This window comes from Benincasa hispida, chromosome 8, assembly GCF_009727055.1.
Source record: "Benincasa hispida cultivar B227 chromosome 8, ASM972705v1, whole genome shotgun sequence".
Classification (NCBI taxonomy): Eukaryota; Viridiplantae; Streptophyta; class Magnoliopsida; order Cucurbitales; family Cucurbitaceae; genus Benincasa; species Benincasa hispida.
Genome location: NC_052356.1, coordinates 46,379,726 through 46,396,927, shown reverse-complemented (window position 1 = coordinate 46,396,927; position 17,202 = coordinate 46,379,726). Strand labels below are relative to the sequence as shown.

At 32.0% G+C, this 17,202-nt stretch overlaps 1 protein-coding gene across 1 annotated transcript; it reads left to right on the top strand.

Moving 5' to 3' along the window:
* Positions 1-10,527: 10,527 nt before the first annotated feature.
* LOC120083742 (plant UBX domain-containing protein 10-like) lies at positions 10,528-13,822 on the top strand. Its single transcript, XM_039039594.1, has 4 exons — positions 10,528-12,392; positions 12,509-12,682; positions 13,141-13,317; positions 13,407-13,822. Exons 1-4 carry the CDS (start codon positions 11,856-11,858, stop codon positions 13,632-13,634), a joined length of 1,116 nt encoding a protein of 371 aa, XP_038895522.1. The 5' UTR covers positions 10,528-11,855; the 3' UTR covers positions 13,635-13,822.
* The last annotated feature ends 3,380 nt before the right edge of the window (positions 13,823-17,202 follow it).

Genomic DNA, 17,202 nt, shown 5'->3' with positions numbered 1-17,202 from the left:
CAAATTTGGGGGTTTATCAAAGAATAAATCTCAAATTTTCACTATTTCTTGCCAGAAAATGTTTCAGAAAAAAAAAATATATATTTCAAATGGTAAAACTATTGAAAATATTTACAAAATACAGTAAAATTTTATAACTATTAATAATAGACGTTGATAGACACTGATAGACTTAAACGTTGATAGATATTGATAGAATGTCTATCAGCATCTATCATTGATAGTTCTAAAATTTTGCTATATTTTGTAAATATTTTGGTTCAGTTTTCTATATTTAAAAACATCCCCAAAAAAATCTTCATTTTATGGATTCATGTGTAAAAAAATCTTCATTTTATGTGTTACATACTATTCAACTACATAGACATACTTACAAATATTATTAACACTAATTTGATATGTGAAGTCAATTAAATAAAAATATATTTACAAATTTCTACGAATAAATATTGCACTTATTGTAGATAAAATACTATTATTTATATAATCAACAACCCTATAATATACTTTAACAGTCATCGGTCTTATATTAGTCGAAAGTGGTTGTCGAAGTTGATTATCGAAGATGATTTTCGCTGGAGTTTGTAGTTGGAGGTGGTTGTTGGAGTATGAAGTTGGTCGCAGGTGGTATTGGAGGTGGTTGTCGGAGTATGAAGTTAGTTGCATGAAGGTGGTATTGGAGTTGGTAGCCGGAGTTTGTCGTCAGAGGTAGTTTTTGGAGCTCGAAATTGGTCGCATGAAGGTGATCGTCAAAGATGATTTTCGTTGAAGTTTGTAGTCGAAGGTGGTTGTCGGAGCTCGAAGTTGGTTGCATAAGGGTGGTATTGGAATTGGTTGCCAGAGTTTTTGTCGTCAAAAATGGTTGTCGAAGCCCAAAACTAGTCATCGAATGTGATTTTCGTTGAAATTTGTAGTTGAGGTGATTATTGGAGCCTACGAAGGTGATTGTCAGAGTTGGTCATCGGAGTTTGTTATTGGAGATGGTTGTTGGAGTCTAAAATCGGTCGTTGGAGTAGGTCGTACGAAGGTGGTCATTAGAGTTGGGTCACCAAAGTCATCATCGAAAGTGGTTGCCAAAGTTCGGAATTGATCGTCGAAGTTGGTCGCTAGAGTTGCCATCAAAGGTGGTTATCGGAGCTCAGAATTGGTTCCCACAGTGTGACAGTGGTAGTCACTGACAGTGGTTGATGAGTGGAGTCCTTGAAAGCATTGGAAGAAGAGAGAGTTACAGTGAGTTGGGATGAGTTGGTAAAATATACCGACTCAACTCTACCAATATTTAAAATTAGTGGGTCAAACATTAAGTTGGTATATTATACAAACTGAGCTCAACTCAAGTCGTGAGCCAAACAACTCCTTAAATTTACTATAACTGATGATTAGTGATTGGAGGGTGAAAATCTTTTTAAGGGAAAAAAAACTTTAGGTTGCAAAAATGTGAAGAGGTGATTGATGTAGAAAACAACTCAATTTTGTGGTGGGTCATTTTCAATGATTATTTCCACACCAAGAAGGGGGTGGGGGTGGGAGGTTGCTTTCTGCTATGTGCAATTCTTTTTGACCATCAAAAAATATATCTTTTGTTTTTTATTATGCTAAATCATGTTACCCATTTCTTCACTTCCATTTATAGCTCAATCACAAAACACTATTGGGAATAAAGACAGAGAGAGATTTTTTACTTTCTGATATAATCACTTCTTTTTTTTTTTTTTTTTACCATAAAATGGATTCTTTTTTGTCCCAAATCCATATTACCCATGTGCTCATTTCCATTAAGAAATCAGTTAAAAGATATTGATTAATTGCTTTTAAAATAGAATGATCATCATCATCCTAAATAAATGCTAAACCATGTCTTCCATTTTTTGGTTTGGCCTAATTTTCACAGAACATTGAGTAAAAATGTTTGTTTATGCAGCATGTACCAAAGAGAAATGATTTTGTTTGGTCCACCTGCATTTTTCTCATCATGGTTGGCCATTGGATATCATGATCATCTCTTCATCTCTCTATTCTTTTTGGTTAAATTATTTTTTAATAAAAAAACCTTAAATTTAAGAATACCTATATTCTTTCCGAAGATATAATATTATCCTTAACTTTCCATAAACGTTTCAAAACCAACTTTTGAGTGGATATCTTTTAGAATTTGGAAGAAAATTGAAATATGAAATAGCGCGACGGTAACTGTAAACGAAAATCTAAATTGCCACATCATTTCTTTTACGAAATTTACAAACAAAGAATGCGTAAAACGTAAGATATAAAATACCGACATACAGAGATATACGTGGTTCATTAACAGTGTATTGGCTACATCCACAGAGCAAATGAATGACAATTTTATTAGAAAAAATGTTACATAATATAAAATGAATGATGCATTTAGGGTTAGAGAGTTTATATAGTGATCTTCTTTAAACTCTAATGTCACAAATGTAAATAACCATAAATAATTAAATATGGTAAATATGAATTCAACTTAGCGATACTCTATTTTGGTCGTTCGAAGCACCAGATAATAAGTTTAAGGCATTCCATCAGTTTCATTACTGCATCATTCTAGATCTTAATTTTGAAAGAATAGATGTATATTTTAAACAAATAACAAAGTTTACGGGTATTTTTAATAAATTAACCGAAAATGATAAAAAAAAACACAATGTGAGCAAATGATTCTATATTACTCTCCTAAACCAATAGATCTCAAATTGAAAGATCTTTGAGTAGGTTATTGTCACATCTTGATCATTCAAGCAATAATTACATGTTTTTTTTAATAAAAATATTAGCATTAGATCATCAAGGGGTGTGTGAAAATTGATGGGTCAAATACACATTGGACAAAAAAGGTGAAAGAGTTATGTTGAAGCTTATAAAAGCTTCACAAAGATTTTTACTTAGCTTGTAAGAATCCCAGACCATGAGAAATGAATAATGGAATATAACAGCTAAAAATTCCACCATATCTTGATCAGTTAAATTGGAAGGAGAATGAGATTTTATTCAAAGCAAAATTTACTTTAGGAATTCCAAAGGTGTGACAAGTGGATATTTTGGAAAAAGATTCCAAAATCTTCACCATATATATATATATATTTGTGAGTGGCCATAGTTTTGTGCATTATGATTACACAAACACTACCTCTATTTTAGCCCTTCATTTTCTGCCATCCAAATTGTCCAATATTTTTCATGAACAACTATAAAAATCCTTTTTTACCCCTTCTTCTTGACATTTCAAAGTCAGTGGACAATGTTAATTAAGGACAGGATTTGCAAAAATTTGTTAGTTGTAATTAAACTCTTAAATTTTTCATTGTAAAAAATGGATCTTCAAACTAAGTGTTAAAATTAGATCTTCAAATTTATAATAATTGTAAAATTTGGACACCCAAATGATAAAAATTGAACCCTCAAACTTATACAATTGTTACAGTTTCAAATTTTAAAACTTGTATAAGTTCGAGGGTTCAATTTTTGTCAGAGTTTGAGGGTAGAATTGCTACTTTAAAGATAATTTTTATTTATAGGAATAATCAAGTAAATAACAGTAATTACACTATCATTTGGAAAAATAGTACAAATAGTAAAAGGGAAGTAGTTTTGAATTATAGCAAAACGCATGGAGATCACATGAGTCAAACTTTTGGAAATCCTAAAATGCCCTTATCGTCTCTTTTAATTGTATTGTAATTAATCGACATCTGTATTAATAATATTCCAGTAGACTTTAATCAAGTATATAATCATTCTTAAATCTCGTGATTTTAGCATTTGTCGATTTTAGTAGTTGTTATGAATTTATGTATCAAATTCAATACTTATTTTGAATTTTCAAATCTTCTACGACAACTAATTTTAAAATCTTATTTGAAATTTAAAATATCATATTATACTAATTATCCCAACTAGAATTTATTTTTTTTATTATACTTTCTATTAAACTTAATCAACCTTCACAATTAAAATACCTTTGAACATTATATTTATTATCCTTTTGTTTCAAATATAAAATATTAGAATACAACACGTAACCCTAGCTTTCTTCATCCTCTCGACGTTCTTCTTATGGCGGTTAAACTATTAAGAGTTTTGTACCATGGTAAGTGAGATGAAAATAATTAATATCATGACTTCCGATTTATAGAAGTTTTTGTTATTTCAAACACATCTTTTAAACTTCTTGTCGGTCTAATCCATTTTAAGGTTTTTCCAGCTTCTGAATGTATTATTTCTCACTTAACAATGTATCGGGATGACTGCAGATATCCTAATACGAATTAGAATCACGAAAGACAAAGATGTGAAATCAGAATCGTGGAAGACAATTGACAACAAGTCTACTTTGCAGGATGAAAGACTCAGCTTAATTGACCTCGACCAATAGTTCAATTCGCAGAGTTTCTTCTTTCCAAAGTGATTCCTATCAAGCCATTGTGAAAAGATAGGCCAAGCATATAGACAGTGTTGGTATTAACCTATTTGCATTGGGGGTCTTATACTCACCTTGACTATCGATCAAAGAAGGATGTACCATCGTCGAATATTGTTTGTTCTCTTCTATTCATCAGTTCCCCACGATTGACATCAATACCACATCATAATTGGTTAGTGATTTCAATTGACGATTTTTAATTGAGATTTTCACACTCTAATCTAAATCGGTTTCTTTCTTCATGAATGCAATTATTTAGATAAAACTTTTATTAGTCAAGCCCTCACTTTCTAAACTAATATTTTGGTCTAGAACCAAGAAATATTATTGTTACAGAATTTTGGGTAAGTTCAACATCGATGTAGATGGTTTGGTTTAGTGATTTTCAATTGCAATATATTTGTTTTGAAGTTTAATGTATTTGTTGGACGTAGTTTGAAAACTAATTACACTGTATTTATAGGTCACATAAATATCTCATTGGAAGTATCGCAAAAAACTTTTAAAAGATCTTTGATGACTACAAAACCTTCATCTGAATTATAGTGTAATTAATTTTTCTTTACCCTAAATATCCCCATCTAGATTTTCAGAATTTTGAGTAGAGTGGAGGAAATTATGGTTGCAATGATAGATTCAGACACAGTGATTCTATTCACGACTACACCATTGTTGGCGGAGGATTCGATTTCGGAGACAAAAATGGCGACAACTTGGTTGGAGAAGAGGTTGGTGCAGTGATTAGAGCCTAGCCAACTGATAGTCTCTAGATGTTAGTTTTAATTACAATGTAATTACGAATATTTCTTAATAAATCAATTGTAATCTCATTTGTATGACTAGGGTAGTTTAGATTTTTATAAATTCGTTTATTTTTTTATTTTTAATTTGTTTTTCCATTTTTGTGAATGAAATAATGATTTGCTGTGTTTATAAATGAAAAGTTAAAATTTGCTATTCTTCTCGTTAGTCCTAATTTTTATAATTTTTCCAAATTTTAAAGTCCAACAAGTCTTGTGAATAAAACCCAATTAGATAATGAACATAATAATTTTAGGGCTCATTTGATAACCATTTGGTTTTTTGTTTTTATTTTTAAAAATTAAGCCAATAAACACTACTTTCACCTTTAAATTTTTTCTTTATGGTCTACTTTTTATTAATAGTTTAAAAAACCAAGCCAAATTAAAAATTAGGAGTAAAGAGGTTTAATTTTCAAAACCAAAATTCAAGATCAAAATAGTTAATAAACAGGACCTGGTTTAGAATTTAGAGTTTCGATTTCAAGGGATAATATAATTATTCGCCCATCCATGTCAACATTTCTTAATCAAAGCGCACCATGCTATTTTATCTAAATGAGTTCTCTATTTTCACACACCTCATTGAGTTATTTGACATTTGAGGATTACATGATCTCCAAACATGGAAATCCAAATCTATAGTGATTAGAATAGCATCATACAAATATAAATAATTTAAATTCGAGTGAATTTTTATGTTTATGTCAGTAGATTTTTCATAACCTTAAAAGGTATTTGATAAGTTGAACATTTAATTTTGTGTATGATAGGTCTTTCAATTTTAAAAATGTTAAGTAAGTTGTTCCTAAACTTTATAAAAGTTATCTAATAGGTCCTTTAACTTTTAATTTCGTGGATAATCCCATAACTCTCCAGTTTTGTGTTTAATAGATTCCTAACATATTTAACTTTGTTTTTTTTTTTTTATATATAAATTTCATGAATTTATTATATATAAAATTGAATTTTGTGCCTAATAATAGATGATTAAAATTTCAACTATGTGTATGATAGATACATGAAAACTTTTTTTAAAATATCCAATATATCAATGACCTATTCGATACAAAAATGAAAATTCAATATAGGAATTTATTAAAGGCCTATTTAACAAAAACTTTTAAGAATTAAACCAATAGTTATATATATAAGGAGTTTATTATTCTCACTTTAAAAAAATATATACGAATGAAGATAGTTCAGTTAACATATGAATGATGAGGAATTCAGAAGTTAACATGACCATATTGGCCAAACTCATTTATCTAGATTTTTAGAAAAATAAAAGGCAGTGAGTAAGCAAGCATTTTGGCAAATAACAAAATTTGGAAATTAGAAAAATAGCAAAAATGTATCACATTCAATCATCCAATAATCTATAAAACAAAGGTAGTACAATGTTTGTTTAAAATGAAAAGCAATGATGGGGCATGAGGGGTGTGGCTTGGCACTAGCATATATAGGAAGGAACAAAAGAGAATGGACATTACTCAAGTTTTCTTTTTGGGGCTCTTGGAAGTGCTGCTTCATGCTTCCCACTTTCAATAACTCCTTTTTTTTTTCTTTTTTCTTTTTTTATAATTTTCCTAGCTAGGATTTTCCATTTTTTTAAAAAAAATAAAAAAATAAAAAAATAAAAATTCTCTCTTCTTTTCAGGCAGCCCCACTTCACAATACAACACCTCAGCAAACAGCAAAAGGAACTATAAAGGACAAAGTGGAGGAATATTGGTCCATATTCCACAGTGGCTTCATTCTCATCACAACCAACATATGAAGCAGCCTTGTCAATTCTTTTCTAATGTGAAAAACCATGCCTTCTTCCTAAACTTTCTCTCATCACTCAATATATTCTAAATCATCAATGTCAAAATTACTTTATTTTTAAGATTAATTACCTTTTCATAAGAAAAATTACATATGTCATCAAAATTAATGCCAGTTATTTACTATAATCAATACTTAGTTCTCGGTATATATATATATATATATATATAAACTGACTTTGGTTTTGGTAAAAGGCAACTTAACTTTGCTTTTAAAATATACCTAATAATTAGCTACTTGCTATTTTATATTATATTAGAATTAACCTGAAAGAGATAATGTTGAATTACACTTGTGAGTCTAGGAAGCAGTGGCCTAAGTGACTCTCATGTGACACCCATGAGTTCAAATTTACCTTTTTTTTTTTTTTTTTTAAGAGTTAAATTACCACTAAAATTTAGAGAAATTGTTTTAAATAATAGAAAAAATGGGATTTTTTTTCAATGGATTTAGGAAACTTTTTATTATTGAATCGTTTTGTTATATATGAAAACAACCCAAAATTTGTGTATAATAAAGAAAAATTATTTCAAATGGTAAAATTGTTGAAAATATTTATAAAATATAGTAAAAGTTTAGAACTAACAATGATAGACGCTGGTAGACACTGATAGACTTCTATCAGTGATATTGATTGACACTGATAGAAGTCTATCAATGTCTATCAGCATCTATCATTGATAGTTATAAAATTTTGCTATATCTTATAAATATTTTGATTTATTTTTCTATATTTAAAAACAGTCCTATAATAAATCTATTAACTTTAAATATGTGTAATTGATCTATAAACTATGAAGCACAAACACAGGTACGATTATACGATATGGATACGATCGGATACGACGATTCGTCAATTTCTAAAAAACTAAGATATGAATATGTCTAAAGATGCGTCATTTTTTTTTTATATATATTTCTAAAAAAACAAGGATACTGATACGTTGAAGATACACTTTTTTCTCTTTAAAAAAATCTAGGATATAGATAAATTTAGCATACAAGTTAATAACAATAGCACAAAATAGAATACAAACACTAAAATACAATACAAAAAAAATAATATCTAAGATGTTGAAGTACAATAGTTAATAAATGCAATAGAAAAGTGACTCATATTGCAAAGAAAAAGAAGAAGATTAGAGAGAGAAGTATGAAGATAAACAAAGAACTTATTATTGAAGATATCCAAATGGTTTATATTTTAGTGAACTTTATGGGGACTCAATTATGAAAATGAAGATTAGATGATTCTAATCTAGGGTTTGATCCGTTATTTATTTTTTTCTTTTAGTTTTGGACTCGAGTAGAAACTTTTTAAATAAGTTGTCTAATTTTAGATTGAGAAAGATTAGATGAGTTACTTGTATTTTTTCTTTAAAAAAAGTACACATAGAAATAGATACATCAAATCGTGTGTCAGATATGTATCTGGAAAATATCTGGATATGTCAAATCTGGGAAGTATCTTTAAGTATCGGTATCTGATACGTGTCTGATACTGATTCTTTGCCTCACATGAAGTATTTGTGTTTCATAGTCTGTAAACGTTTAATTTTGTACGGTAGTTTCTTTACCTTCATATTTTAAAAAAATAAAAAATTAGCCAATCAATTTTATATAAAATTGGATATTTAAAGAAGGTAAAATGTGTCAAAAGATCGATTACACATCAAATAAAAATTTTAAGAATTTATTGAACAAAAATTAAAAATCTAAAGACATATTCATCGACACTTTTAACATAATTTACTTGTAATTTAACCGATATTTTTCACCATCTTTAAATATTAAAAGCATAACTAAGAAGTAGTTAGCTATTTTTTTTTTTTTAAAAAAAAATGAATGGTGAGAAATGTTTTGTCCTTCTAGCTAGAAATAAGGTAGGTATATTTCTTTCTTGGGGGTGTTTATCCTATATTATCTAATATTTGTATATTCCATTTTGGATATTGAATGAAAAGAAAAGAAAAGGCAAAAATAGGAAGTTTCAACAAACTACTTTCTAAAGTGAAAACTTGTGCAATACTGTTCATATAATTCAAGAGAGTCAATTTACAAGGCAGCATCCTCCACTTAGGCAAAATGAATGCTTGTGTTTCCAAAGCCATTCAATGTGTATATTATGTTTGAAAAGAGTTGTGACCACTTATAGACATTAATATATTGGAGTAGTAATTTTGGTGGAAATGACACCAACAACGTGTTTGTGAATAATTTTTCAATTTCAAAATCATTCTGATAATTATTCAAAACCAATTCTAATAATTTGAAAATACTATTTAAAAGTGTAAAGTTAAATATTAGATTAATTTTGAGTGATCAAAGACGTGTTTCAGAATAATTTAATCATTTTAAAATTACTATCAAACATACTATATAAACTTCGAAGCTGATAATTTGAATGTGGAGTCCACATGATGCTATCTTTGCAATACAAAAACTGCAGAGCTCTTTTTACAACCTTTATGAAAGAAGGAAAAAAAGGCAGAAATTTTTGTGACTTTTCAAAAGTATCATTAGAAAATTTCTTGTATGAAAAGTTTAAACAAGTGTGCATTGGAGAATTCAAGTAATTTTGAAATATTATTTCTTCTGGCTCTCCTTCTAGCTTGAGCATAAACCCTTTTTTTCTAAGTGGCTGTAAAATTAAGTTTTATTCTGTTTGAAAATACTTTGTTATTAAGTAAAAACACTTTTTTTCTGGCTTGTATGAAAAAGAAAATAAACCACCAAACCAAATGTTTTTAACGCGTATATAGAAATAAGGTTAACTTGTAAATTTAGTATCTCAAATTTGAGATTTATGTCGGTTTGATTACAAAATTTCCAAAAGTGTCTAACAAGTCCATAAAAACTTTTAATTTTACGTCTAATAGGTCCATATACTTTTAGTTTTGTTCTAATAAGTTCCCGACAAATTCAATGTTTTAAATAACTAATAGACCTATTAGATATAAATTTGAATTTTTACATCTAATTGAGTTATGAACTTTCAATCTTTTATCTAATGGATTCGTAAACCTTAAAAGACATCTAAAGATTAAATATATAAACAAAAATCTAAAAAATACTTATTTGTAATTTGACCCAAAAATCATCTCAAACACGATCTTAAACTCCACTCTAGTGCTCAAAGCACTATGAGCACTATGTTTTACTTTGGCCACCCAGATTGACAAATTGAAAAGAAAAAAAATTCAACAACCAACAATCATGAATAAGAGGAAAATGAGCTCCTGACCAGGGGCTTAAAAGTAAAGAAAAGACCCTCCTTTTCTTGTCCCTCAATAGCTATACAAAGCAATTAAACACCCATTTGAACATTAGGCAACTTTCTTTGAATATTTCTAAAGTTTGCAAGATATAAAATCAAGAATAATCAGCTCTGAAACTGCAAAAGTAGATGTGTTTCCTTGCTGGATAAGCATGTTTTGTTCAAAGAGCATAAATTCCAAGTTAAAGAATGATAAAAAGATGGTAGGAATATGAATTGGATTCTCCATAGTTGAAGGTAAAGAATAAAATTCTTGTCAATCAGAAATTTGAGCATAAGTAGATCACATCCCTTCATTTGTAATTTTCTCACACACTCAACATGAATGTAAAATGTCCCACTTTTCATAAAAGTAATTTCTTCCTTTTTGACAGAACTAGAAGATTTCTTGTCTGCTTGTCTGTGATTCAAAATAATCTGTAGCATAAAGAAGCCAGATGGGATAGATTTTGTTTTTTGATTTCAACTTGGTTTGAGTGAGGTTAAAACTTAAAAGGGGTAGTATCTCAGAGGGTATTTCTATTGTGTAACATTCACTTTGGCCTTAGGAAATGAAGTTCAATAAGTTCTAAAAATCTTTAGGAATTTACAGATTTAGCTCAAAACTTGAATGGTATTGTACCTATATTTCATTTTATAACCAGACTCCTAACTAATATCCTATTACTAGTCGTATCAAACTTCACATTTTCGTTCTATATAGTCCGAATATCTTTCAAGAAATTTCCACTCTAGATCCTTCATGAGAAGGAGAAGGATCTACAGTTCAATCTAGGAAGCTATGATCAACAATTGTCTCTGCAGTTCCACCAAATTGAAACTCCTGGTTATGTCACAAATCACTAATTGCAGCATTGCAGCATGTAACATGCAATAAAAGAAAGCAGTGAACTTAGGTGCAGCATGGTTCATGTGTAGTGAATCTTGTTCATGTTTCTTTTTGTAATCTTGGGATGTCTATTGTGGGAGCAAGTGAAGTATGGAGCAAATCTTCGGATGAAAAAAGAGAGAATACTGTATGATTGAGTAATTTATACCTGCTCTTTTCCAGTATAAATTTGTAAGTGAAAATGATCAAAAAAGCAAAGTGTTAGCATATTGTTCTGCTCAAATTCTATGCAAAGTGACAGTTGATTCTTGAACTTTCAAGAATGAAAAGAAGTAGAGAAAGAACTTCAGAATTTTATTCTTGAAAATCCCATCTCTTCAGCATTTGTGGTTGATTTTGATTCAAGCAAAGCATCCAATCCATTGAAGGCTAAAAGGAAAAGAAAGAAAGTAGCCAGCACATTCTTCTAAGTGACAGTTGATTCTCTTGCAAAGGGTATCTGAATAAGACTGATATTTTTTGTGAAATTTTGTTTCTTTCTTAAGCTTCTCAAGGTCTCTGCCACTGTCAATCAGCCCATTGCTAATAGTACCATAATCCTAGTTAAGTAGAGTAAAAATCAGGAGTCATTTTTGTTATATTCTTCTCTGCTAACTGCATTTTCTCTTGGAAAAAAAAATGTCATCAACAATGAGGGAAACTTCGAGATTAGCTGAGGCCTCAATCAATGGTATCGTCCGGCGGATGGTTAATCTTCCGAGAAACATATTAGGAGGATTTTCAAGAGTTATGAATGGAGGAAGAAGAAACCAGACTCTGCCATCCAGTTACCAATATCAGATCCTGCAGCAGGACATATCAAATGTCCCGGAAGAATGGTCTTTCCTGACCAGTTTCCAGTACCAGTATGGCTCAGTGCACCCTTTCTTTTACGCCTGTCGATTTGCAGAAGCCATGAAGATAGCAGAAGATGAACACAAGTTCTTATTCTTGTATCTGCATTCACCAGATCACCCATTCACACCCTCTTTCTGTGAGGAGACACTGTGTTCAGAGCTAGTAGTGCAGTTTCTTGATGCTAATTTCATTTGTTGGGGAGCAGTTGCAAACAGAGGTGATGGTCTACAGATGGCTACAACATTAGGAGCTACCAGTTTCCCTTTCTGTGCTGTAATTGCTCCGGCTCCGGCCGAAAGTATAACAGTCCTACAACAGGTTAGTTAAGTTTGAGTTTTAGATTTTCTATTTTGATTAAATTTTGCCAATTATGTCTTAGAAAGCAAAGGTTGAGATTGTGCTCAAGTTTGATCTTCTGCTTCATATTTAACTAGCTTGAAGGGCCACTTTCTCCAGCTGAGTTAGTGGAGATTCTACAGAGGACAATTGAGGAGCAGGGATCAGCTTTTGGTAGCTCCAAACTGAAGCGAGAAGAAAAGATAAGAGCAGATCGCAGGATTAGAGAAGAGCAAGACAGAGCATATCATGCCGCTCTTAAAGAAGATAAGGTGTGATCTTCTGTGATATCCCAAATCAAATATTATACTCACTCCACCTAAACTCAAAAGGTTAACTGATAAAAAAAAGAATACTTTCATACTTGGCCAAAAATATTCCTATACTTTCAAAAGTTGCAATATTATCATTGATCTTTCACGAAGATTTCAAAACTAAACTATCAAAAAATCCTTTAGAATTTCGAATGGAATTTAAACCGGAACAATAGGATGGTGACCGAAAACAAAAAGTTGACTCGTCACACCATTTTATGCCACAACCACACAATTCTAGATTCGAAACTCCATCCGAAATTTTAAAGGGTTTCTATTCTAAAGGTAGTTTTAAAAAATGTATGAAAGGTTAAAAGGTAATATTGTAACTTTTAAAAGGATACGGGTAAGAACACTCAACATTATAATTTTGCCAACTCAAAATTTGACAATAAATCAACCTGGTTGCCTTCTAGGAGAGGGAAAGACTTAAAAATCTTCCTCTGGTGCTACCGAAGAAAGCAAATGATGAGAGGCTCAAGCAGAATTCTCCAAGTAAACAGCAAAATGGAATGAAAGAACCTACATTTACTCGTGAAACTCCAAACAAGGATCCTGCAAGTAAAGGAAAAGATTCTCAGCCTAGTTCCCAGGTACATAACTATACAAAAGCAGAACTTTAATCTAAAATCATTCTAACATTGAACTAATCAAGTATAGTTAACACTTATTCATCTTCCAGATACAAATAAGGTTTCCAAATGGTGAAAAGAGAGAGAGAAGCTTTTCAAGCATGGACAAGGTGAAATCAATTTACAGTTACATCAATTCGCTCGGTCTTCCGGGTACTGAAAACTATAGATTGATAGCAAGCTTCCCAAGAAGAGTATATGGTATGGATGAGATGAATATGACTCTGAAAGATGCTGGCCTTCACCCAAGAGCAAGTCTGTTTCTGGAGTATCAATGATGTCATTTACTTTCATGATCTCACCATAGTTTGGCAATGATAAGACCTGATCTTATTATGTTCCTGTTTAGCAACTACTTTGTTTGGGATACACAAATCTGATATCTTGTGCAGCATAAGCAACAAGCAAAGCTTATTCAATGTCTGGCTATGATATGTCAGGAAAATTGACTATAATCTATAACCAACACGTTAGAGAAGTTTTTCATATTTGTATAATCATATTAATAATAACCGGCATCAAGAATTCATACGAGTTTAGATCCCCCTACTAAAGAACTGAAAAACTAAACTAAGCATTAGCAGATAATTACAAATTTTGGTTTCCACACCTAATAGCCTTGCATTTCTTTGCATTCCCTGTGACCTAACCATGCTACATATTTGGAACTGTTTCCGATAGTGAAGGCTATCTCTATAGACCAATGTGGATTCTCTCAACATAATTTGTTCTCACTCACATGTTTTTTAGGAAAATTTCGGATTGCTCCAAACCAAGCACGAACTTTGGACTTTCTATTATCAAGCTACTGAAAAGAACGGTGCACTTTTTTAGCATTAAATAATAATAAACATACCATGACTAAAGTTAATTAACTACGATAATGGGAAAGGAAAAGTGGAAAACCAACAAGCAAAAAGAAGCTTAATCATATTAGACTAGAGAAAAGATGGTTTATTATACTACAAGATTGTTCATGAATGATTTGACGAAACTTTTGGCTTTTTCAGTAAAAGATTTGCCAAGGACGAACTACTGCTTTCCTTATTAAGAATTAGTGCCTGCAATTGAAGGTGTAACTTCTTATTGGTGTTAGAGAAGAAAGCATATGAAAACGCAACTGGTCAATCTCCTTTTTCTTTAGCCAAGGGAAACATAATCACAAAATTTTGATTCCCCATCATTTTCTTAGGAATGATTCCATGGTCTAAGTTTAAAACAGAGAAAAGTGGGGTGATTGGAATTCCGATTAATCCTTTATGGAAATATAATATGCACCAAAACTGGCAATCATAGACTTCGAAAAAAGAAAATTGATAACCATAGCTTGGTGACTGTCACTAGCAAAATAAAATAGTCAGAGACAAAAACAAGTATATAAAAAGTTAAATGTGAAATTTTGAGCCTACTAAAAAAAAAATCTAGTACCACCACTCGAAGCAGTGGAGGACCAAAAATTCATGGTGGGTGAGAAGTTATCCCTTCCTTTCCACTAGCAATGGATCACAAGTGTATACCGAATTCTTGTCTTAACATTTTAAAGTAAAGTTATCGGATCATTGACCCAAAAGTTGATGAGTGAAGGTAGATTTAATAATATATTATCCAACAATAACCAAACTCATGTTTTTTTTCTCATGCCCTTTTCGATCTATGGGTGAGGTGCTCTTGTACGGTCGCTCTATCCACATACTTACATACTTTGTCTTTGGACTACGAGGGTGGCTTGGAATGTCACATTAGTGCACATAGGTAATAGTTTGGGTCTTTAAAGTAACTTTCACATCATGGCTTTTTAGGTCATTTTTCGATCTATGCAATTATATGTCTTTTTTGGTTGCTCTATCTAGTCGAGTATCTAGTGTGATGTATCTCTAGATCTCTCCCTCTTTGAATTGTTCGCTTGATTTTTGATTCTTTGTGTTATCTTTTATCCTTTACTGTTCTGCAGGCGGGTGTTGAGTTTGGCCTTAGGCTCTTGTCTAGTTTGGGTTCTTTTAGCTTTGTGCATAGGTGGTGTACATGTTCCTTGTCACTTGTCTTGTGTTCGCTATGTCTTTGTGCCGATTGTTGGGAATGGCTCACAACCACTTAGGCCCATGGCCCATAGCAAGCATTCACATGGGAGAGATTCTTTTTGTCCCACATTGGAAGATTAAGAGATAGAAAGTGGATGTATAAAAATAATTTTAAGAGACTTTCAAAAGTGAATAGAGGGTAGTTAAGTCTCTCTCCTCCCACACGCGCTGCTACCATTCTTTTTCCCTTTAATTGTTTGAAACTGCTATTTCAATATAAAATTGAACCTCATACACAATGACGTTCTCCCCTCTTCTCCTCTTCCCCATATTTGTAACTGTTATCTCGTTTATCGGAATCCATAGCCGTCGCCCATCCTCTTCGACCTAGCCCTTTTCCCGATCAATCCTCATAGACCGGAAAATTTTCTCAATAAAAGTGGAGGAGCAAAACAGAGAAGCCAATATCTGAATTACTGAACAAGGACGGAATGCAACCTTTTTCATTTGCCTTTCTTGGTCGGCCCTTAAGTGGTTATCATCAGCTTTTAGCACTTGTTCAAAGATCTCTACAATCAGAAATTTTTTAGGAAATTGATTGATGGAAAATCTACCATTTGGCTAGAGAAACAACAATAAAAATGGTTTTTATGTGGAACTCACTAACCTACATCATTCAAATCGCCAAATAAAGCTATACATCCCCTCTGAGGAAAATAAACAAGGTTGGTTCTCTTTCTATTCCTTGATCGCAGAACTTCCAGCTGAGCCTAAACCTATTATCAACTAGAAACCCTCCAAGGCAGTGTTGCAAGGCCACAGATCCGAGCCACCTCTGGCCAAGCCTTCACAATTGAATCGACAGACCCCTGTAGCCCCCTTCTCGACTACCTACCCACAACACAATTGGAGTTCAATGAAGATTGTTGAGCATCATCAATTGCACGACTCTTGGTCAGAGATCAAAGCCGAGATTGAAGCATCATTTCCAATAACCTGCTCCATTAATCCTTTTCATGTTGATAGGGCCTTATTACATGTTTACGACATTGGCATAGCTTCCAAACTATGTACACGCGCCGATTAGATCTCCTATAGATCTTTTCGTTTGAAATTTTGGCCAGCTACTGATTTTTCCGCATACCAATGTTGATCTTCTGCATCCTACAGTGGATGGATCAACATTATTGACCTTCCGCCTCCTCTATAGACCTAACAAATCTTCAAATTCATAGGAGATCATTATGGCAGCTTTCTTACTATCACTAACCTATCTAATAGGGGCATTAAGCTCTTGGCTACTCGTATAAATGCAAAACGAAATTCTCTAGATTACATTCCTGTCGTAATATCCCCTCCCACCGAAACTTGTTGGTGGCGATGCCACCAACCCTAATCGCCGTGATGATCCTTTGTCAAATTTAGAAGGCCACATTATGGAGATGCTGAAATTACACATATAATCCAACCACCGTTATGCATAAAAGGTAAATCTTCGGTTGCTGATTTAATTGAATCTTCTCCTTTTAAGGACCCAATTATTCCCAAGATATCGGAGGGATCGATAACAACAACACTGATTTATCGACCTCCACCCCTTTACCCAACACATCTTTCTCCTTCCAGTTATCAAACTCTGACTCTACTTAATTCCCTTCTCCATCTTTCTCTCAATCTTCCTTATCCACTGTAATTTTTCGTGAGGACCCCACCACCCTTCACCTTGGAGAAAAACACTCCACATCCGAACAAGCCTAAGCCCATTCCTCCACACCTATGCTTTTTATGGGCTCTGCTACGGGGGGATACTTATCTAACCATGCCCTTA

Bases quoted from the DNA above. Each gene is read 5' to 3' on its own strand.
- LOC120083742 (XM_039039594.1), top strand. From the start codon at position 11,856: ATGTCATCAACAATGAGGGAAACTTCGAGATTAGCTGAGGCCTCAATC. The intron at 12,393-12,508 runs GTTAGTTAAGTT...ATATTTAACTAG, and splicing joins GTATAACAGTCCTACAACAG to CTTGAAGGGCCACTTTCTCC. The intron at 12,683-13,140 runs GTGTGATCTTCT...GTTGCCTTCTAG, and splicing joins CCGCTCTTAAAGAAGATAAG to GAGAGGGAAAGACTTAAAAA.